The 23,966-nt window shown below is 42.3% G+C and overlaps 1 protein-coding gene across 1 annotated transcript in view; it reads right to left on the bottom strand.

Annotated features, from left to right (window-relative positions):
* Window positions 1-19,427, bottom strand: part of LOC136363757 (integrin alpha-9-like) — a 210,587-nt gene extending 191,160 nt beyond the window's left edge. The window contains 5 exon segments of the mRNA XM_066323225.1: window positions 4,325-4,448; window positions 10,323-10,429; window positions 11,810-11,849; window positions 11,851-11,938; window positions 19,196-19,427. Coding sequence (XP_066179322.1) covers window positions 4,325-4,448; window positions 10,323-10,429; window positions 11,810-11,849; window positions 11,851-11,938; window positions 19,196-19,362 — 526 coding nt within the window. The 5' untranslated portion in view covers window positions 19,363-19,427.
* Window positions 19,428-23,966: the final 4,539 nt, after the last annotated feature.

Consider the following 23,966-nt stretch of genomic DNA (forward strand, 5'->3'; position numbering starts at 1 on the left):
TGTATTCTATCACCATCTTCAGTTAATGGCCCATCAATGCCTTTGATAACCCTCCTGGGAGTTATCTCTGCTTTAATGGGCCATCAAGGCCCTCTTCCATGACTCATCACCCATTGTGAGATGCTCTGCCCATGGGAAGAGCCAGCATTCTCACCTGGATATAAGCGGGATTTGGAACAGTAGAAGCAGCCCTCACCCCTGATTCCCAGAGAACCGGAGCTACCAGACCTTTCTACAAGATTCTGTTTCAAGAAGACCACCTCGTCTGGACTGTTTCCATCACCCTGATCAGTTGTATTCTGACTCTGTCACTGTTTTTTCTTTTGTGTAATTTATTTCATTTTATTTTATTCTATTTTATTTTCCTTTTCTTATCATTAAATTTTTATTTCCTGACTTAGAGCCTCTTACTTGGTTTGTTTTCAAAACCACAACAGTAGGGTCCGGCCAAAGCAATATGCCTCCCAGCAGCTGGGTCTCCTAATGGTAATGGACATTCCACTGAGAACTGAAGCCCATATTAGCCCATAGCTATTCAGCAAGTGTGGGGTACTGAATTTCTAGCTATCCATGTACAGATTCTCCAGGTAGTACTTGCCTGGGGAAAAATATTTTTTTATCAATGTGAACAATTTTTTTTTTTTCATTAAGAGAACCAAGAAGAAGAGATCATCCCTCCAGCAGTTCGTGAAAAATAAATCTGTGCATGTCCTAAAAGCCCTGCATTCACTATAGCAGGATCCCTACCCTTGCATGATGCAATGAGGAAGGTCAAGCCCATTTGGAATTAAATGTGGTGAAGGATATCAAGGATTCAAGAAGCAGGGCTTCTTCAGATACATCAGCAACAAAAGGACACTAAGGAAAATGTAGGCCCCGCTGCTGAATGGAAACAGGGACCCCTTGCAACAGAATTTGCAGAAAAGGCTGAAATACTGAATGGCTTCTTGGCTGCCTATTTGAAGTCTGGAGTGACATTTGCTTTCTTCCTCTTTTCAGGCTCTCTTTGCTCCATCTTCACTGCCAAGACCATGACATTTCACAAGTGGAAATGTAAGCACAGGGGCCCAAACATCCCAGACATTTTCTGTTTGAGAATTTAAAGCTCTAGTGACACAGAGGAGAGATCAGCAGACTACTTTTCGGGGGAATCAAGACAGATGTAGTCCTCCCCAAGGAGCCAGCACCCAGTACTTTTTCTTTTGGAGGCAAGAATACAAGCATGTGCTGTTCCCCTTATTTACTAACCAAAGGGACCACCAGTCTTCCCCAGTTCCACCATGAGTTCTTACCACAGAGGAGCAGAACACCATTTGAGCGCTCCTCATCAGCTGGACTGCCTCTCACAGTACACACAATCATCCTTCTTTGCAAACCAGATGCATTGGGGAAATGAAGAGGTAGCTCCCTTTCTTGGAAAGCCATTAAAACTATGGGAAAAATACCAATTGAAAGTATTGCCTGGAAAACTGAGGCCCCATACATCAGCCACAAAGGACATCCAGCTCATCTAAACTAGATTAGTTCCTACTCAGAGAGATTGTATTTAACTATCAAGTCTGCTGCTGTGTTCTAATTATTGCTCAATTCCAGACTTCTGTCAGCCCTTTCAGGGTAGCCGTGCAAGAATAAGATGGATTGAGAACTACTATGCTGTTGCACCAGTGCCACCTAGTCAAGAAATTTCCATTTCCTCCATGGATGGACACTGATGTGCCCTTGGCTGGCCTTCACCCTTCACCGGTTGAGGCTTATTACCTTAGGTGCACTAAAACAGGGTTTCTGGAAGCAAGCCACTACTGTCTACCCCTATTTGCCATGGCTAGATCTAGAAAAGGCTGAGACACTGGAATCTTACAGGCAAAGGCATGTGTCCTAGTGCAGGGTTTGCAGCCACAGGTCTGGCAGCCTCCCAGCAATGGCCACAGAGGCTGCCAGTGTAGAAGCACTTCAGACTTGATACTTTGCACTAGCCATTCATCCATCAATGTCAGTGGAGGAAATTATTCTGCTCCTTCCAGAAGATAAAGGAAAAAAGTTACAGGATGACTGCAAACTTATTTCACAGCAAACCTTAAACAATGAGCTCTGTGTGACACATCACAACCCTTTCTCATGGAGCTTGTTTTATTGAAATTTAAAGAACCAGGAGTAAACAAGTGAAACCATTCCTTGTGACACTATGATTCATGTCTGATGGGGTGAGGGGAGCTGGGTGGAAATCAGTCCCAAACATTCAATCTTCACTTTACCGTGCAGTGAAATTAAGCCAGCATAGTACTGCATCAACCTTGCCAGCTTTCCACTGGCTGTTCTATGTGTACTAGGCCCACATATTTCTACTTTTTAGCAATTTCTGGAAAATATCCTGTCAGATTAACAGCAGTTTTACTCCAAAAACATGACACATAGATAAACAGAAGTGATTCTTCTCTTGCAGAAACCACAGTGCAGGAGGCAGTGCAGGAGGAGTAACAACGGCTCAGAGGGAGCCCCACTGGCATCCCTGCATGTGCACATTGTCTATAAGTTAGTATCAGATGAGTTGCAGTGTATGACATCAGTGTGAAGCCTTATCCTGGTTTGATGACAGTAATAAGGAGGGAAGGAAGGCAAGGAAGGACAAATACCATAGGATAGTACAACAGGAAGGCTTACACACCTATAGGTACTCTGCTGCACAGCAGCTAGCATGGCTGGGACAAGTCCCTCCAAACTTCTCTGTCCAGCTAGTCTTTAGCTAAGACAAAATAAATCTGGTCAGTTTGGCTGACCTGGCTTGTTCGAGTAGCCCCTAGGTGAATAAGAGAACTTGTGCAGAGACCTCAGCCAATCATAGTCAGTCCAGAGAGCAGGCTTATCACTGGTTCAAGGAGCTGGGCAGGGCTGAGACTCAGACCAATGAGTTGTCTAGATCTGTGAGTTTTGAACTACTATATAAGTGAGCTCTGTACAATAAAAACAGGCTGTTTGTCTTATGACCAAGAGGACTCAGAGTCATGATTTCAGTCCTCCAACTTACAAATGTTGTGTAACACTCACATGTTTCAAATAATGACCAATTTCAGGGCAGGGAAACACTCGATGCACAAATGTACACCATCTCCAAAAGGTGTGTGGGTTCACAACAGCAAGATCTTAAGCAAAGCCCAGAGGGAGGTGAGGGAGCCACCTTAGAAGAGTGAGCATTAAACAGACACAGTTCTATTACAGACCTGGCTTTACAGGCCACCAAGCTAGGACCTGGCCACTCGACAGCACAGAGAAACTTGAGGGGACATTCACTACCTCATTCCACTCCGACTACTAATGCCAGCAGCAAGCTTGCCTGTGGCTGCTTGCCAGCTATGGAAAGGAGGGCAAATGGGTTAAAAGCAAATAAGTAAAACAGAGCTCTTGCCTCAACAAACCTGGGTTGTGTTTTGTCCTCTGAACTCCCCCACTTCCTCAGGCTCCTACAGTGAAGAAGTAAAAGAAAGGGAGAATGCAAGGGTGCTTTCCCCAAAATGTTCCTCTCAAGGCCAAGAATCGTAGGAGATGCCATATGTTCTACCTAACAATACACTTGTGCCTCTAGTTTAGTTAATTGCCCTTGGCCAAGGAGACTCTGTCTTCAGTCTTTAAAAAATGGAAACATAAAAGTCTCACATGCACTAGAGAAGGAGAAATTAAAATGATCGCACATGGGATTTAGTGCAGAGCCAAATGGCACAGTCACTCATGGCTCTGAGCCAGAGGCCCTCCCTCTGCACCCACCTTTAACGCAGACCTTAACACAGTAGCAATTGAACATAAATTGTTGCAGAAGTACCCTAAAGTGATGGAAAAGTAACCCTTCTCCCTGCCCCACATCCCAATCCCCTGATAAATGACAATGTAAAAATGAAAGCGTTTGTCATAAGATAGGTAAATTGGGTCATGATTGCTGCTTAATTCAAGATTTTTATTCCATGTCAGTGAAGCATGAGGCCAAGCTCATATCAATATCTTCTCATTATTTACCTAAGAGGAGAGCCACTGCCTCAAAACACAATTCAGAAACTTTATATTCCTCCAGTAAAGTGCAACCATGCACTTTACCAGTCACAGAACCCAGTCATTGTGCTAGTCCTCCCAACTTCATCCAAAACCCCAGCTGCTACCACAGCTGTGCCACAAAGCAGCCACATGACTAAAAAATAAAAAAATAAAATAAACCACAACGAAAAAACCACAACCCACAAAACAAAAAAACCCAACAAATTAGTAGTGAAGGTTACTGTACTGTAGTAATAGAAGTGTAACAAGAGACATTATAAGCTCCACTCCTGGTCTGACTCCTTACCTTCATAGCAGGGCAAGAGCTTCCTTCCTTTGGACTGCAGGTCAGGAGAAATGATGTTACAGAAGCCATGGGGCAAGATGTACTCTGTCTCATAGTAAATGTTTTTCCAGCGGTGTGCACATGCCTAAACAGATCATATAACATGGGTTATCAGCCCAGAGTCACAGGAGATCACTCCAACCAAGGCAGACCGTGCATGAACAGGAATACTCAGCATCACCTTCAACCCACAATCCATTGTACTCTCCTACACTCCACTGTTCTAGCTAAAGTATTTTCTCATTGTTAGCTTCTGCAGCTCAGGACACTGTCTGACCTAGCAGCTCAGCCTTCACCTGTCTGTAACTAGGAAAACAAAAGGTCTCAGAGCCTATGCTGGAAATTTCAAATCTCTGACTGTCATGAATCCTGGTAGACAGCAAAGCTTTTCTAACTAAAGATGCACTAACACAACTCAGCAAAAGGTGAAAAACAGGAATAAAGACACTGAGACTACTTAGAAGGTTAAACCACCAAATAATGCATGTGTGAGCCAAAGGTTTGTTTCCACTGGGAAAGACAGCTCTGTCTTTTGGTGGCAAATGTGCTGAGCCTTGCTTACTTGCAGTGAATTTAATTGAAAATGCCAAGAATTTTGTAGCAACAAGAGTGGCAACACTAGCCAAGGTGTAAGACAAGCTGCAGAGCTTTATAGTGAAGAATGACATCATCCTGAAAAATAGGATTCACCAGGACACTTGCTCACTACAACTGCCATACAGAGTCACTCATGCAAGCAATGTAGAACCTGGTTCACACCTTCACAAAACTCATTTGCTCCAAAACCTAACACTGCATTGTTGCCAGCCAAACCACAAATTGGCTTCTGCTCAGGATCTATTGGAATAAAAGGAAATGTGAACAGCAAGGGCTTTGAACTTACACATGCCAGGACTATATCTCCACCTGACCTGAGTCTACACTGAAGTCCCTGCAGATGTGTCAACTTATATCATTAAGGCGTAACCCCATGCCAACAGAGCAAGTCTCTATGCTACAGATCATCTCACACTGCCTTCAACTGTTCATGGAGGCTTTGCATCAACCCCCTTCATGGACCTCTTAGTTTGACCCCATCCTCCCAGATGAGATACCCTCTGTCTTCCATTTCTGTGTTCCAACCCACTTTTCTGCCTCAGCACCTCAGAGCTGCCCATTGGAGCATCTCAACTCATTAAAAATTATATCCACTTATAAAGCAGGACAGCTGTGTCACCTCTACACTAAAGGACATGGGAAGTGTATTACCCACTGAAAAGCTCAAATTCAATCCAGCAATCAGAGATTTCAATATACTTATGTCCAAGAAGAATAAATAGGTAATACTACTCTCAAAGAGCAAAACAGTTGTTCAAAAGCTGTTCTTACTGTTATTAGTTCTACATTTGGGGTCTGATATTTATTGCTTTCCTGATTTCCTGTGCCCAAGGAGAGGCATATATTGCCATCTATGGCGTCACAGAGAGACAGTGAGGGGACTCTGGGGACTGCAGAAAGTTTTGCACCACACTGCATGCTGCAGGCTACCACCTGTGATGCAAAGGGGGTAGCATCCTTCTGAGGGTACTCCGCTCCACAGACAAATGCAATGTAAAAAGTACAATAAAGAGCAGCTTTGGAGACTCCTGTATTCACTTTAAGGAGCCTTAGTTATGATTTCATCCCCACACACTACTCATTCCAAATTCAACAGCCACAGACCAACCAACATGTGAAACCACTCATTTCAGCACAACCAGGAAATAGTTTCTCTCCTGATGGATCTGTGATGTGAGCACAAATACCCACACGCACAGCCCTTACAAAGACAAGGCCATAAAGATTACAGCATACCATTACAGCAACAGTCAAGTCAATCCCACTCTGGAGTATAAACTCAAATGGAAACAGATCAGAGTATTTTTTAAAAATTTGTTAAGATAAAGGCTTGTGGTATTGTAAATTCCTGATATTTTATATTTCAGAAACTGCAAGATACTCACATAAGTTAACCTACTAATTAATCTCTCTCAGAAGAGTACAAACAATGGAGTCAGGCAGAGGCAGCAGCATTCATCAAAAGCCGGTGGCTTTGCTCCGGAAGGAGGTGCAGAGGCCAAAAATATAAAACTATATAAGAGAGAAAAAGCTGCTGCTGCGTAAATATGTCAAAAATTAAACTGGAGGCAAGGGGCTCAGTCTAGCAATTCTGGGCAGACTTAAAACACTCTGTTTAGTCTTGGGTTAATGACCACTTTTCTGTACCTTCATCACGATGTGTATTCAGCAGTTCACCACTGATTGTCTTAGTCTGCAAACCTTCAAGGGATGAACTGTCTTTGGTTACCTGAGTCAGTGCTTCCCCAGACTTCCCCTGTGCCACAGCTACAGAATTTGACATTTTCACCAATGGATAGGAGTCCAGCAGCTCCTTTTGCTCCTCAAAACTAATTTCTCTGCAGACAACCAGCACATTTTTCTCCCTGTCGCAACACATCCAATTTTGGGTTTTCTGCTTTCCCAACAGCTTTTTAGAGGCTGATTACAGTTCACTGTTTCTGTATCATTCAATGTTGCCAAGGCAAGGTGACGCGGTACAGGCTTCCTTCTCTGGCAGCAACAGCACACGCCTGAAGAGGGTCTTTGGAATAACAGTGAATTGAGGCAATGCAAACAACTGACAGGCCTATGCACCCTATTTCAGATGCTATTGGTAGATCCCTGTGCAGTAAGAAAACCATCAGCATACTTTGGTGCTCAGCAGCTGCTGCTGGGGTACAGGTTCCAGCTCTACCAAAAACAGGGGAGAAATGAGGCAACCCTTGAAGCAAAATAAAATGCTCTGAGCAAAGCAAGATGAGATAGCTATTGATTGCAAACACTGCATTACTGCATATAATTGAATAGGCCATTTCAGAACTGCTACACTTGGCTCTTTTGCACATTGTTCCAGCCCTGGGCTTTGGTCCATAGGAAGAGCAACACAGTGACAGAAATGGCAGGTATTTAGGAAGAGTCCAAGACTAAGGGATGTGGCTTATCTCCAAATTCACAGTGGACAATTCCTGGTCCCTCTCCTAAGAAAAGCAAAAGAAGGACTTTTCCTGTTTCAGTTGGAAAGAGTGGGCAATCTCAGATGTCTTATTGCAATTACTGAGATTAATGCAGATTGACTGATAATATATCCAAGGACAAGGAAGCTTTCTTATTTGATCTAACTCATATATTTGTTTATATCCTCACTAATGCTTCACTGTTTAATCTATCACACACCAACACCAATTCTGGATTAGTTACATCCTGGCACAATATGGGCTCAAACACAGTCCACATTTTACCAAACACCAGCTAAAGCCCTCTGGCACACTCCTCACCTTCCCTACGCCCCCTGCCACTGGGGAAGGCTGAAAAGAAAAACATTTAGACCACTAAGCAGCTACAAGTAAAAGTAACAATTACTTTATACAACCCACAGTTAAACTGTAGGATTAGTTATCTAAGACAGGACATCAAGAGCATATTTCACATAGCCAACTACACTGATTATGGAAAAAAAAAAATCCATCCAGGGCTAGTAACCAGAGAGATATTACTCTGACTTAAAAGAATCCTTGGAAGAGAAGCAGTAAATAGAGCTGTAATGTCTGACAATATAGACTCTATGCACTCATAACTAAAGAGTTTATGGAATTGCTCATGTTATCTAGCAATTAAAAAACTTTGGCAAATACAGCTATGAGCACATATTCTGACATACCTTCTCAGAACACCAGCTTTTCAAATGGGCTTCAAAAAAAAGCTAGATTTTAAAGATATGCTAATCGTTAAAACTAGAAGAGCACATATATTGAAAAAACATCTGTGGGAAAATCACAAATCTTTTTCAGTAAAAAATTCTCAAAACAGAGAGTAACAATGACCTGAAACAGCCTGGAATCTGTATACGTTCATTTCAGGCTCTGTTTACATACAGATGCACATAGATGTATAATTAGTCGTTTAAGACGCTAGTGATAAATAGTAATGAGAATTATATAGTTAAATATTCTCCAGCATCTGGACACGATTGACATGGTGAAGGGCCAGCATTATCTTGTCAGATGGCTGGATTGGGATTGTTTTAAAATCAGTGTCACTTGTGGAGACATTTACCAGTCTAAACTGCACTGAAATGAGCATACCACCAGCTGTGTATTTTATTTTACCTACATTTTCACTTTAAACCTGCTCTATGTGTGAAATTTCTACCCCCTCAACCCTAACACTAGTGTATCCCCTCAGCCCTAACCCAAGACCATCCATGTCTCTCACCCTTGTAGCCTCCATTTAGGGCAGCCAGCACCCAGCTTGGCAGCTGGTTGGCTTTTGTGTCCCATCAGCATTCCCTTTAATTATTGTTTCTGTCTAGGGAGATGACCCCTAAGCATCAGCTGCAACCTGTTTCCCTTTGAACCAAAATACACAAAATCCAGTATTTTAAAGATCTAATTTTGACAAGAAATTTAGAGTTGCCTAAATAAAATGTATGAACAACCTTCTAAAAATTAATTAGGATGAATTTGTCTATTTCAGCCTGATGACTGGACAGTGAAAAGGATGCTGCCTCTCAAGGGTAGTGTTATCCTGATCAATGCAAGTTGATCAAGTCACACACAGCTGAGCACACATACAGCTCAGGATACACCTTGAAAATATTAATTGCTTGCACTAGCATGAATGCCTTAATTTGTCCCCTGTAGTACATGTTTACAGTGTATTTTATTTATGCCCCACCTTCTCCCCTCCTCTAGTTCTGAAACACATTTGAAACATCCAAGGAATGTAACTGTAGCCGCTACCACACTAACACATCACAGTGCTGTGACAGGAAGGTATCAAACTCACCTGCTCTTCCACAGGGAAGTCAGTGCTCAAGGATTTGGGGCATAAGCACCTGGACTCTAAGCACATATTAAAGCCTTTGAGGGAAGCAGGTTTGTCCTCTTGCCTTTCACAGGTGATTGGTACAAATAATCACTGCACAAGATCTTTCTCACTAGTAGCTTTTTGGACAGTTTGATGTTAAATATAAGGGCAGTCTCTGTGTCACTGGAAAGATGGAGGCCAACAGAAAGTTTCCTACTCACAAACAGTGCTGTTTAGAATTAGCCTCTCATGGTTGCCCTGATACAACCTCAACATCTGCCTGTCACATATATAAAATGCATTTATTTACTACATTTTGCAGCAAATTTCTTTTTATTTCTGTTAAATCCCTGCAGACACGCTCACTCAGGTAGACAGTCAGAACCCAACCATAGATTAAATATAGGCAATTATTGATCATAATGTAAAATACCCCAGCATACTAGAAAGGGTTTTGCCCAGGACTCTACGATATCACAAGAACAGTTTCACAGAGAAATACTGAACATCCTAAGGATGCATCTGCTCTCCTTGTCTTGTCTATGTGCACAGTAACCACACCGAGGACAAGAAGTCGATCCACACATTTAAGTTAATCCACTGCAGTTAAGACATCTCTATTTACAATTCTTCTACCTTGTTAATAGGAAATTAATACAGATCAATGAAAAATATGGCCACAAAGAACAATTTACATTTTCCTTGTAAGTTTGAGATGCAATTCATATGCTCTAGGAAAATGTATGCTTACATATTTCCTACATAAACATAGGCAAACTACAAAAAGAACGAATTAGTAGAATACCTTCCAGACAAATTGTATTTATTCAGTTCAAAGATATAAACCCTCCAGATTTAGGAGGACTTGCTGATGCAAGTCAGGTGTGATGGCTTGAAATCCTCCCTCTGTAAATCACATCTTCAGGCTGGGGGTCACTTCTGCTTGAAGAAAGGGATTATATAATCTGCTGCCTCTTGCTCTGGGCTCCATCAGTCACTGCCAAACACAATCCTGATGTGCTTAGTCAGGCAGCAGCTACGTTTTTAATGAGATTAAAGAATAGCATGGACTTACCAGGACACTTCCGCCAGCCTTTGGCTGTCTAGCTAGGCTCACACCCATCCATTCATCATCTCTGTCTTCCTTACAGGTCTTTCCACAGAGCATGCCCCGAGAATTGCCTACAGAAAAAAAGGGAAAGGCAGCAAGGCAAAGAGACATGAGTTTTAAACAGCTACCAAAGAATCCTGACAAGAAAAGAGACTGCCCATCAAACATCTGACAATGCTCTTCTTTCCCCCTGCATCCTGATTATTAATTAGTTTTTGAATGCATTAGCTGGGGCAATGTTCTCACTCTTAAGAGGCACCATACACGTAAGCAGCTGAGGACAGACCTTGTTCCCAACATCCAGCAGCTATCACACTATGTCCACAGCTGTACTTAAATGAACCATCAATCCATCAAGGCAATGGAAGAGGTATCAGATTGCCTCCTGAATGCAATCTTGAAAATGAGATCAGAGACCCTTAAAAAAAATGAGGCTGAAATCTGTAGTCCCATCAGGCAGCACTCATGAATCCATGACAATTTACAGTCTGGTACAGGACAAACCACTTAGCCGTGTGTTAAAATAACCACTTACATATGTTAAAACATTGTTTTAACACATGCAAGCTTCATAAACAGGAATTCTACTTAGTATAAGTATGAAAAGGTGAACAATGCCTTTTTTTATAGGCAGAGAAAGTATCATGTAACCAAGAAAACCAAAATATTAAAATGCTTCAATCTTTGCCATCATTATAGCAGGAAATTTTAGATCATAATTTTACTTTAGCTCTCTACTTTCACCTGCCTCAGACATGTCATCAGAGGAACAGAAGTCAACCCTGATCCCATGCAATGGCATACAAGTAGTCTCACTGAGACCACTTCAGTACAAAAAGCAAACTCAAAAAATTACTTTCTGCATTATGAGGGGACCCAAGATCACCACATTACTAATAACACCACACATCATGAGCCCATCATTGCATTGCCTGGGGTCACCCCATGCACTCTTACTTCAGCACTGCCTGGAGCAGGCAGTAGCACTCTGAAACACTTACGTAGTCACACTGAAGGAGGTGAAGGTAAGACAGAAGCTTAGGTTAAGCAAGGAAAAATTTACCTGGTTACTCCCTGGAAAGAGCAAGCAAGGCCACTGGAAGGACACCAGCACCAGTAGGATGTATTTTGTAATGCTGAAGAGAACATGACACTTTTGCTAATAGTGTTAATAGAGACGTGAGTTTTAAACAGCTACCAAAGGATCCTGGCAAGAAAAGAGACTGCCCATCAAACATCTGACAAGTGTTCTTCTTTCCCTCTGCATCCTGATTATTAATTAGTTAGTATAGTGGTTATAGTGTTATAGAATAGTGTTAATCCATCAGGAAAGGCTGATTGCTCCCTCTCAATATTTCAGGGCCAATTTGAAGTTGGCAGAAGGACTGCTAGCCATGTGGTTTGCATTTTTTTGGTTGCTTCCTGCTGTCCCCGACATCACAACTACCCACCTCTCCCCATATCCAGTTCTGTGCATCTTCTGTCAGGGTTTAGTATGGACTCGACATTTAAACACTGCTCCTGGGGACTGAACAGAGGTGCTGTATTTAGATTCTGCCTTGGGAGCACCAACCAAGACCCTGGAAACCAAAAGCAAAGCAACAAATTATTAATTATTTCAGGAGGAAAGGAAAAAAACCAATTAATACCACCAAGGTTCACATTGCCAGAGCTTCATCAGCAAAAGCACTTTTCTTAGCAACCCTGTAAAACAATGACACTGATTCAAAAACTGAAAACACCACACACAATAAAGGCATAAATATTTTTAACAAATTAATTTTCACTAGGACTGTAGCACATTTAAAGTGACACACCCTCACCACACACATCCCAAAGCCATTTAGGAAAGCATTCAGATGGACAACAGCATCTGCATCCATTTTTCCTCTTTTAGCTACAATCCTATCAATCAATTACTGATACACCCACAAGTGGACAAAATCTGAACCTCCTGCTAGCTGCATTCTTGCCAGCCAGCCCAAGATTTGTAGGCTTGTTTAGAAAGTGGAAGCACTCCATTCTCAGAACATTTCACAGCAGGGGCACATCTCCACTCCTGACACACTCTCCTGACTGTTAAGAGGCAACAAAACTGTCACGTGGCACTTGATACATTTATAAAAACACCAGAAAGCCCTGTGTTAAGTGACCATTTTCTCTGAGGTTCTGTAGGCTAAACTGTTTACTTTGGAGAATTCTGATGGAACTACACTCTTGCACTCTACAGCACACATCATGCTTTCACATGTGAGGAGAATTAATGCCCAAAATACTTGGTAAATAATAAATAACTGCTAAAACCTACAAAGGCTACACACTTGGGGAGCAAGTGCCAAGGAGCTTGAAAAATAGTTCTAAATGGAAAACTTACTAGGCAAGAGCAGATATAAAATCAAACTCCAGTCACTTCATTTACACAGGCAATAAATGCATAACATTCACTCTTTGACATTCATGAGATCTAACAAAAATAAACATTACTAGCTTAAAGAGGTACAGGTTCAAACTGGACCTGTAACTCTTTAAGGAAACAAAAGGAAACACCATGTCTCTGTGACCTGTTATAGTAATAAGATAACACAGGTAACACTGAACTCCAGTATAAAAAAGATTCTGCCCTAATCTAAGAAAAGTAAATATGATTTAGCAACTAGTGCACAAGATACCTTGGGTTGCAACATGAAAGACAGAGACAATGGTGCCTAAATTAAAAAGACTTCTCATCTCTCTTTAAAATGATGAATGGGAAAAATTGATAATTAACAATTTGAGTAAGATACTGGCACAGATGTCTAAAGTAATTATACATTTCAGAAAGAAAACATTGCCATTTATTCTTCTTCTGAACAGAAAGAAGCAGCCAGCAATGTGTGCCAATGATGAATCTATTTTGGATTGTCCTGAATGTCGATACATTCAAATTTCGTATTTCACATACAGCACACACTATATCATCCTAGGATCTTGTCTCATTCTTTCATTCTTGCACCTAAACCTCAGCAGCTGAAACCTTTGCAGAGCTACTGTTTCATCTAGCATGATCCATGCTCACCCATGCCCTAAGATGGGTTACTTTCAGGGACACAGGAGGTTTTCTGTTTGCTCACATGCTCTTTGTTTGGTATTTGTTACATACCAATTACTTTAATTTTATTCAAAGGTTTAAGACTGGAATATTTCTTTTGCCAACAAAAAGATTTGTTTACTCTTTCACTAGCTTCTGTATGTTATGCCTTAACTGTTGTAAGGAAGTCACCCATTTAACTATCATGAGATTTTTCAGCAGACCTGGATAGACAACTCATTTCCATCTAAAATTCTGGGACTCCTGGAACAAAAAAACACCTGTTTTGTATCTCCTCTACATATTTAAAACACCTTTGAAATATTTTGCAATGTCTATGAAACAGCACTGCCATCAGAAAAAGTGTTTTTTCTCTGCTACTATAACAAATCAGAAATTCTTTTCAAAACAAAGTCTTAGAGTCTAATAGTGTCTTCTCTCATTTCAGTGCTGTGGAATCTTGCCTGGCATAAAGACAGAAGATATAAATACAGCTAGAAGAAGTACAATTTTCCAACATATTCCAAATAGTTCAAACAGCACTTGTTTAAAATGACTGATTTTTGCAGTACAGATTTCCAATGCTCCTATATGACTACTTGGGCTGTCAACAAGCAAGCACCAGCAGTTCTCCAGCCTCTTACCACAAAGCTTACTATGTGAGTAATACTCTCTGCAGAGACTATTGATGAGTGCAGGTTCTCACCACAACCACACTATTCCATGGGAAGCCCCTAGAATATTACAGAGTAGCTGCATGAAGATACCTTGAAGGCGAAACCCCATCAAGAGAAAGAGGTTACTTTCTATTCAGAAAGGAAAAGAACCAAGAACAGGAGGAAGGGAGTTTGGAGCCATTTTAGCCATTTTCTTTGAAGTGTACAGAAATTTGTAAGCAATAGCCTAATCTCACTGGCTCTGTGAAAAAATGTATTGGGGTTTAAACAAAATAGGGAGCCCTAAGCAGAAAGGCCACTTAACTTTCTCTTCTTGCATCCATACTCACACAATCAAGGACAAACATCTTCATCTGTATTGAGAAAACCACACAGCTGCACGGCCATCTCACTGAAGGAGTTGCAGCAGCCGATTTTATTGGATGACAAGAAACTTTCTTGTCCACAGAGAAATTCACACCTCCTTAAAATTACTTCCTGAAGAGCAGCAACGATCACTTTCCTGGTGATTGACCCTCAGGACGTACAGACATGGAAATTCAGTGTTGCTTTTAACAGAAGGAAGAGTGAGCAAAAGTGCAGACCTGACCGATGGCTGGAGAGATGTCAAGCACATTAAGCATGGGCCTACAGCACCAGCAATGATTAGACAATCACAGTTTAAAGACTGAGGACTGTAGGTACCTCATCTCACTGCAATGTTAAGTGGCAGGGGGAAAAAGTCTTAAAATATCCTCACAGGCCACAGCTCATTTCAAAAGCAATACCAGAGAAGGGAGCCCTACCATCATATCCCAGCTGAGTTTCTCCCCTTTAGAAAGGCCTTTGTTACTTGCAAAGAACAAAACCCATTTACTTGAAATGAAACCACATATTCCATCCATTACATGCAGAGCAAGAAGCAGGAGGGCTGGATGATCCATGACCAATGACAACAAGCTCAGGCTCCTCAAAATTCCATGGTGGGATCTACAGTATCACTGCTCAGATTATGCACACAACACCCAGTCTCCACTGGGTCAGTCTGTTCCCACACCTCTGATAAACAACATAGAGAACAAAAGTTTTCAGAGCCCCTAAAGTTGCTGAATAGAGCTTAAAGACTAGGCTGGAAAAAAAGAAGAAAAAAGGACATAAAGGCATACACACGGGATGATAAATGTCACTGGAATCAGTGGAGAAACAGCTAAAGAGGCCTACAGTGTTTGTTTGGGCAAGTTACGTAACAAGAAGCAATAGCGCATGCCCAAAGAAAAAGTTCAAGGAAAGGTCACTTTTAATATTGAAGCCTTCAGTGCATAAAACCACCAGAGACCCCTCCTAATAAACCTCAAGAACCACAAAAGGACTTTCAGGAGGCAGATACATGCAAAATAATTCTAGACAAGTGATGTCTATGTATTAGATAAGAAACATGTTCTAATGAATATATATGATTATGGTAAGTATCTTGTTGCGAAGTCTCATGACATATGCAGAGCAAGGAGTGATCAGCTGTGTGTCCCGTGCAGATAAAGAATGCCTGCTTTCTAACAATATTTTTTCTTTCAAGTTGTATTAGAAAGTTTATTCTGTCCAATTTTGGACCACCTTCCTTCTGATTGCACACAAGTTTACATGAGATGCTAACAGCACATATCAATCGGCCCAAGATGTCGATCAACCTTCATTATTTCAGCAGTAGTGCAAACCAGCAAAGAGCAGGGCTGAAGGAATGATGCAACAGCACAGAAACCAGGCTCATTCTTTATTGTAAAACTTACAGCAGGACACCAAGCAACTAAACTGACTACATTACTTTTTCATGCCAGATCATTTTGCCAGACAAGATTAAATGATCACCCTGGACTTGCGGAGAGATTTGAAGGTGTCAGCAAGAAGGGGTCATAAGGAGGGAAAGGGAGAGAGAGACTAAAGTAACACCTTATTCATTTAAAAAAAACAAACAAACAAAAAAAAAACACCAAAAAAAACCCAGAGATTTCAAATTATTAATATCTTTTATTTGCGCAACAAAATTTTTTCTGTCTGCAGTCATTTCTTGGTTGTTTTTTGAGTCTTTACTCTAAGTTTCAGAATTATATCCAGAGAGCAGAAGCACTTCAGCTTGTCCCTGCCCCAAATGCAACTACCCATCTGGTTTCCTGCTGAAAATGGCAATGATAAATAACTGAGTAAACCTATCAAAATTTACATCTATAAAACCCACCTAAGGAAGAAAAAGCAGACATTGTCAGAAATACAGTCACTTCAGTACATCTGTGTTGAGACACCTTTCTAGAGACAAGAAAATGTGCAAAAACAGTTCAATGGAACCATCGTTGCAATCAACTACTGCAGAAAATGTCAAAGGCACTGACTTACTTGTTCCACTGTTGTAGTTCTGGCTGAACACTCATATTCCATTATAATTTCTGTGCACAGCAGCCTGACTACTCACATTTATCTAAGATTTCATACCAAATATCCCACATCCCCTTTTGTTCATTCTACATGAATATTTGGCTTATATAAAGCCTGAAATAATCAACAAACCCTGAACCAGTTTACTGAAACCTATAGGCCTAAGGTAGGCAATACAGACAGGTGACTTTGTGGTCTTGGAACACAAAGAGTTTTCCATGGAAGATGTGACTATGAGAGATGCCACCTTAATATGAATTGGTGACTATGTATGTATATATATATACACACACACAAATACGTTCGCATACACCAGCACATGGACAAGGCTACAGAAAACAACATAGCTCTCATGACGAGAAGTACATTAGGTGAGTCCCAGGCCCACAAGCAATAAAGAGCAAAAGTTCCCAGAATAGTTTCAAATGCTTGAAAGCATATTAACATAGGAAAGAATTTCAGATGGGCAGGAGCCCTATCAGCCTCAGATATGATCAATCACATTTTTGCAGGCTCACATAGTGATATTTTGGGCATTGAAGGCTTGCCTGGTGAGTTTAGCACTGTCTAAAGTTATTTTAACTACTTTCCATTGCAGTGTACAGACCCAATGGACATGAGAAAACTGAAATCGTAGCCCTTCCTTGGATATATAAAAGTCACAAGGAGAAAGAAAAAGAACTTGACACACAAAATCAAACAATAACCCTGACTTTTAAGAGGAGCTTCTTCAGAAAACTGGAAGAAGGTTGCATATACTTTTAAGAGACATTTATTACTGTTCTTTAGGATGTGCACACACACATTATGAGTATGACTGCTCATAGCACACTAGAATCAAGGGGCATGTAAAAATATTCTTCTCCCAACTTGTCATCCCAGTGTCTGATGGAAACAGGATTTTGAAGTACCCACAAAAGCAAACTTCCTGGCCTCACATTGAAAAAGAGGATCTTCCTCATCAGTGGTGACAATCCCACCCTCATGATTTCTTGACCATGCTGATGCTGATAATACATTAACCCTTTTGGGTGTTAGGCCTAACAGCTTTCTTATTTAAAAATATTTAATGATCTTAGATGTTGGGGTTTGGGTTTTCTTTCTTCTGGATGCCACAGAAGAAGGCACCATGAATCAGCTCCATTAAAAAAAAAAAAAAGGAGTTTGCATAACTGCAGATTTTAATTTTGAGCACCAGACTTCTAAAAGATCCCTGCCTTCAGACAGATGCCCAGCACTTAAAGTCCAGCATGTTTCTAAATGAAGTGAGGGTTCTCTGCAAGACTACTCCCTTAGCCACCCTCCCTTCCAAAAATTACACACCATCAGGGGCTGGTACAAAATATCTGAAAATAATTCCTATTATCAATCAGAATGACAGATATCCATAAAAAGCAACAAATTCTACCACTTTTGTCCCGCCACACTGCACTAGATCAGCATTTCATTCACACCATTGTGAATCCTCAGCAACTTGTGTCGAATAAAAGTTCCTTTCAGACTTTGTACGCTTCACTGACTCCTGACCTAAGTTAATCACTGCTTTAAACTGAGATCTTTTCTTCTCTCAGGCTGCTTTTCCTCTACGAAATCTTCTCTAAGTGCTTAAAAATGGATGTTCCATGAAAACCACTATGGAGAAAGGCAGAGCAGAGAACTACTTGGGAACTAAAGGATGTGAAAGAAATTAATTTCTAAAGAGCTGTATGCCACAATGAATACATTTATTTAAACCACAGTGCACCAAAGTTCCAACATCAATAGCTGAATATCTAAGTATAAAAAGATAAAGGCATGCTTTGTGGACAGTTGCTGGCGGCAGTGGCTTCTGCTCATATTAGAAGTGCACCAGATGACACCAGCTAGGTCCAATTAAGAGAAATCACTTTTCATTCTAACAAAGAGCCTCTAACCAAGACAACAGACTATGGTCCAATACTCTTTTCGATCAACGGGAAAACAAGAAGCTTGCCAGTTTCACAAATTTTTGGATGTAGAAAACTTTTTATCTTCGGTCTTTCTTTTTTTTTTTTTTTTTTTTTAAGTTACACAGACATTTCCTCTAAGATTTGGAAACGCCTGTTCAGCCGCCGAAGGAATTTTGTCCCTTGCCAGGCAGAGTGCAGGGAGTTCAGCTCCGTGAACGCTGAGCGCGCTGCTCCCACTGGAGGTTAGTGCTGTTAGAAACATTTCCCATTAACACGGCAAAACGCATCATCTTTCGTACCCAGTCAAGACGATGAACTGCTTAATATTTCCCGGGTGGAAGGGGGAATCGAGCACAGCGTCGAGATATCGGCCGTGGGCCGGCTGGCGCTTGAGGACAATTAAGTCACAATGCCGAGTGCAGGCTACCAGCCCAGAAAGGACATCTCCGTGTTAAAACGCCTTCCAGCGCGGGGTCCTCTGCTTACATCAGGGAAATCCCTCGCGCACAAGGGGTGCGGAGCCCGCAGCTCTTAACTCCAACGCACCCACACGAAGAGGCGGACCGAGCGACGGGAGAGGCCCCGCAGCCAGGGCGGAGGCGTCTCTTCGCTGCCCTTGTGAGGGCACTTGGGTTCTGCCGGCCCGCTGCGGGAGATGTGGCTGCCAGGAAGGATGGATATCCCGGCAGCGACCGCCTGGCCGCATCCCCGCCGCCACCCCGCCCGCGGCGACCCCGGGGACGCAAGGACCGTGCTACTCACCACCGCGTGCTGTCATGGTAGTGCTGCAGCACCGAGTACCCAAAGAAGGAGCCATTGGGACCCCGGAAAATCACGGGGCGACCCACGTCTACGTTGTAGGAGCGCACCACGGCCACCCACAGCAGCGTCCACAGCACCCGCGCTCCGCGCTGCCGCGCCTCCAGCATCCTGCGAGTCCCGAGACAGCCGCCCGTACCGCAGCCGCTAAGTGCTGAACTCTGACTCGCCAACCCCGCGCTGTCCCTGGCGCCCACCCCGAGGTGGAGTATCCGGGCCGGCCCCGGATTTTGTGTCCGCCCCGCGGCCGAGGTTGGCCCCTCCGCCTCGGCCCCCCTCCCCGGCCGTGGCGCCGGCGCCCCCTGGCGGCCCCGGGCAGCGCCGGCCGTGCCGCGCCTCACCCCGCCTCCCGTGGGCTCCGGAACGCGCCGTCCTCGGCTCCGCCGCCCCGCTGCTCCCACCGCGGCACCCGCGCATGTCCCGCCAACCCCCACAGCCACCCCTCGGTGTCCCTCTCTTCCATGAAACTGCCGGTCAGCTATGGCTTTCTTTCGTTATTCCACCTACTCCCCTTCTCGCGCAGCCCCTCCCCCCGACGGCGTCTGGAGGGGGAAGAGGGAAATCAAAGTTTTGGGCAGAAAGACATGGAGGAATCAGTTCTGCCTTCCATTAGTTTGGGGCTATCAGCCCTGCTTGAATTTGGCACACAGAGAGGAACGCTTTGTGAGTGACAGAAGAAAAATCTGATTTTGCATCATGGCGAAACGCATGGGAGATTTTCTTGGGAAAAGGGAAGCCCTGAGGAGAGGCGGTGGATTTTTTTTTTTTTTTCAGGGCAGCAGAAATGAAAATACTTCGGGTAAAAAAATCAGACCAGTGTTTTCCGGCAGAAGTACTTCAGGTCTGAAAAAGAAGTGATAAACGTCGTAGCTAGGTAAAAACTGAAAATATTTGTTCTAATACTTGAACAGTTTGACCATCTGAGAGCAAAAATGATAGACAAGCATGCACTAATAGACGAGCAAAGGCAAGAAGATAGTCTACTCCAGAGGCTAAGACAAGGGTGGCCATCACTGTAGGAGGAGGGAAGTTATGTGGTAGAAAACCCTTGGGCCCACAGAGCCCATGTTTTATTAAAGTAAAAAGCATTATATTTTAATGCTCAGGATTCATGTGTTTAGATCCTTCTTGAGGATCAATCGCAGAATCTCAGAGGATAGTTTCTCACAGATAATTGTGACTTTCATGTGTTTCTGTTAGCTTTGGCTTTGACTAATTGATTCCATGTACACCTCTCATTCATAAGAAAGTGCACCAGGTGAAGCAGAGTCAGTCCTGGGAAACACAAGAATAGAGGGGCCAGGAGCTCTGATCACAACAGGAACTGCCACTTGTGGCAGGTCACTGGAGATTTGCAACCAGGTCCAGTAGATCTTGCATATTCACACGATGATTAATGGAGAATTTTCTTCTGATGACACCAGTGATCTCCAGGGAAGAGCACTGCATGTTGAGGCTCCTGGAAAGATGTCACCGAAAAACACTCTTGCAGGTCAAATCTTCTTGCAGTGAAGGAAGTTCTTGGTGATAGAGTAATTCTTTTTCTGCAAAGGGTTTGCACCATGATTTGTGTTCAGTAAGGAGGGAATTCTGGGGTAAGATGTTTCATGATATCCATGTGGCTCTTTCAAAAGCACAGCTGGTTTCTGTAAGGGAGATCATCAGGAAGAAGACTGATCACTGCTTTTGAGCATCACCTTCAGAGCAAGTGCTCAGGTAGCACGTGTATGTGTTGCTGTTAGAAAACTGCCATTTTTGATGTTGATTGTGATGCCAGAAAACAAACATTAGCATAGAAATTTTCAGGGACGGGTTAAATAGAGAAGTAATAATTACAGAATTTGGTGGTGAAAAAAATCAATAGAGGAATGGATGTTTCCAGTCACCAAAGTGTTTTATATTGGCTGTGTGAAACTTAGTGGTATAATTATTTAGTGTTCTTGTTCAAGGTGACTTATGAAAAGGTTGAAGTAGTGTGAGTCTTCCTTCATCTGACTATGACCAGGGTTATGGAAAAGTGAAAAATTTCCAGTCAAATCTGAGTGGCACAATGCTCACTATCAAATAAAAAGGGAAAGTCACTTTATCAGTAACTTCAGCCTTGGATGTATGATCAAGCTACAAGAACTGATTTGTTTATTGGTGCATTGAATGAAAACAGCAGGGCATTTACATCATATTAGCGGGGAGATTCATAACATTTAATAGAAAGATTTTCACAGGGATTTTATAACTGAGCAATCAATATGGATAAAAATAATCTGATTTAGGCAGATGCAGTAAAAAGCCACCTCTCTCTGCCTTTTGAAGCAAGAAAGTGTTGGGGGTTTTCAGTTAATTACCTGAGTACTAAACGGTGCTCAGACAGCTCTCAAACGAGGTTAAAGGAAATGTGGATGATATGCAAGAGAGAGCAATGCGTTCATCCTTCTCCAGAGGGAGGAGGGAAGCAAAGCAGCTAGATGAGGTGAATAGAACACTTGTCTTTCACATCGTAGAGTGCTCTCATGAGGACTTATTCTAACTAGAAGTGATGCATACAAAATTGTGTTAGTCCATAAAAATGTCCATAAAAATTATTTTTTACCACATACTTCTATAAAATATGGATTAATTCCACAAAATATATCACACTCAGGAATTTCTCTCTTTGCTGTCCAGCCTGCCAACAGGTAACAGCCTGCCCTGTGCAGCGGGCAGGGCTGGGCCAGGCCCCCACTGCTCTGCTGTGTTGGCAGAGCCAGCCTGGTTTGGCTGGGCCCCCAGGCCCCATCACCTGCTGGCAGGGCAAGGGGAGGCCGCAACTAATAACATCTAGCAAAATTTAAAGCCTACTCTACTGCTGGCCAGGCCAAAGATGTCCCTCAGGCTCCTGGGAGCAACTTGGAGCCCAGCCTGTGCGAGGCCCACCCTGCTGAGACTGAGGGGTGGTGGCAGGCATCCACCAGCCTGGCTACTGAGCACCTCTATCGGTACAGCTTTGAAATCCAACAGCCTCGCAGCCAGAGCAGCTGCTACCGGCAGAGATCACAGCACCATCTACAGGCCCGGGTGTTAAATCTTTCTTGACAGACAGCACTTACAAAGCACTAACCCTTCTCTAAGTGAGAGAAAAAAACAGGTTGATTGAAATGTGGAGAGACAGGGCATGAAACTGAAGTCAGTGAAGAGAGTAAAACTCCTAGGTTGGATGAAGATTGAGGAGTTGCCTAGTTTGGGCTGAACTTCTCTTGTGAGGCCATGGAGGCTTAACTAAAATATCCTTGTAACTTATAAAATGCTTTTTAGAGGAATGCAAAGTTCTAGTTATAACTGTAGACTGATATAGCTGTGATCCAATGGAGAATTTTAAACAGAAAAAGATAAAGAGATGCCTTTTGCCCCCGGGGAAAAAAGAAGAAATTAAGATTGTTTCTTGAAATTAAGATGATTTTGGAAATAGATGAAGAAAACCTTCTTTTATACTAGAATAGTCATCCTTAAACTGTACTGTAAAAAAAAGCTGATATGGCCCACAGGCAGTTATGAGAAAAGCTGCTAAATAGGAGGGACTTCATTGTTTGCAGAATTCCCTGGGTGGCTACAGATTCATGACGCAGAAGCCACCAGAGAACTACTTCTTATAGCAATGTCTACATGGGAGTACTAACAGAGGCTGCTCTCCCTAAGAATTGATGAAAGACTATTTTAAAGTAGTGAAACTGACTAAAAATCACAGGTTTTGTCTCTTTATGTTATCAGTGAGAAAGAGAATACTTGTGGGGGGAGGAGAAGTTTTTTGAAAGTTTCACTTTGATTCTCATTCTCTTCTTTTAGTGTTTGTTAATAAACCTATCTTTATACATTTTAAGTTTGAGCTTGCTTTGCTTTTCTCCTAATCCTATCTCAGAGCAGAAAAAAAGTAAATAATTATGGTAAACACTCAGACCACTACACTAAATTTAGAAAACAGAAATTAGTAAATGTGAAACCACTATAGTCACGTAACTGGAGATACACTCTGCTGTCCATTCCTTTTCCTTTGAGCAAAGTTAAAAAAAAAAAAAAAAGTTAGCAGAAATGCTGGACATGCAAGCCATCCTGACACAATCAGTGGCAATCAGGCAAAGGCATCTCTGCCACAGCATACAGACTTGGTTTGGCAGCAGCATGCACAATGCCCTCCACATCCTGGGACTAGTCAGCCCCCAGAACCACAAAGGCCTTTGTCTCCATTTTGAAAAGTTACCTGCCAAATTAAAGTGACTTTCAACTAATTAGAAAGCAGCTAGTATTTGCCTAATGGCCACCAGATGACCTGGACTGCTTTGAAAGTTGCAACCAAGAGATGCAAGCCTTGTGTCACAGCAGATTCCTGCACTACAGTTAGCTCCATGACCATCCATTGCTAGCATGATGTGCCATGACGTGCTAGCACAGCCATAAAATAATATGTAATAAATGTAAATTAACATGTAAGCTTAATTGTTTCTTCTCTGATATGTCATGGTATTAGGTGGCAACTGCAAGAAATAATGGCTATCACTGTTCTATAACAAAAGAAATCTCCAGAGATGTACTTCCTTTAAGTCAGTGTGCCTTTGAAATTACTCTAGTGCATACAGGAAACTCAGTGTTAACAGAGGAAGACTAGAATCAGTGTAAATGAAAGCCTGAGAAAGGAAATAAAAGGTGGTAACTGCTAGAGCATGGAGAGACACAATGTAGAAGAACA

Source organism: Sylvia atricapilla, chromosome 1 (genome assembly GCF_009819655.1).
Source record: "Sylvia atricapilla isolate bSylAtr1 chromosome 1, bSylAtr1.pri, whole genome shotgun sequence".
Lineage (NCBI taxonomy): Eukaryota > Metazoa > Chordata > Aves > Passeriformes > Sylviidae > Sylvia > Sylvia atricapilla.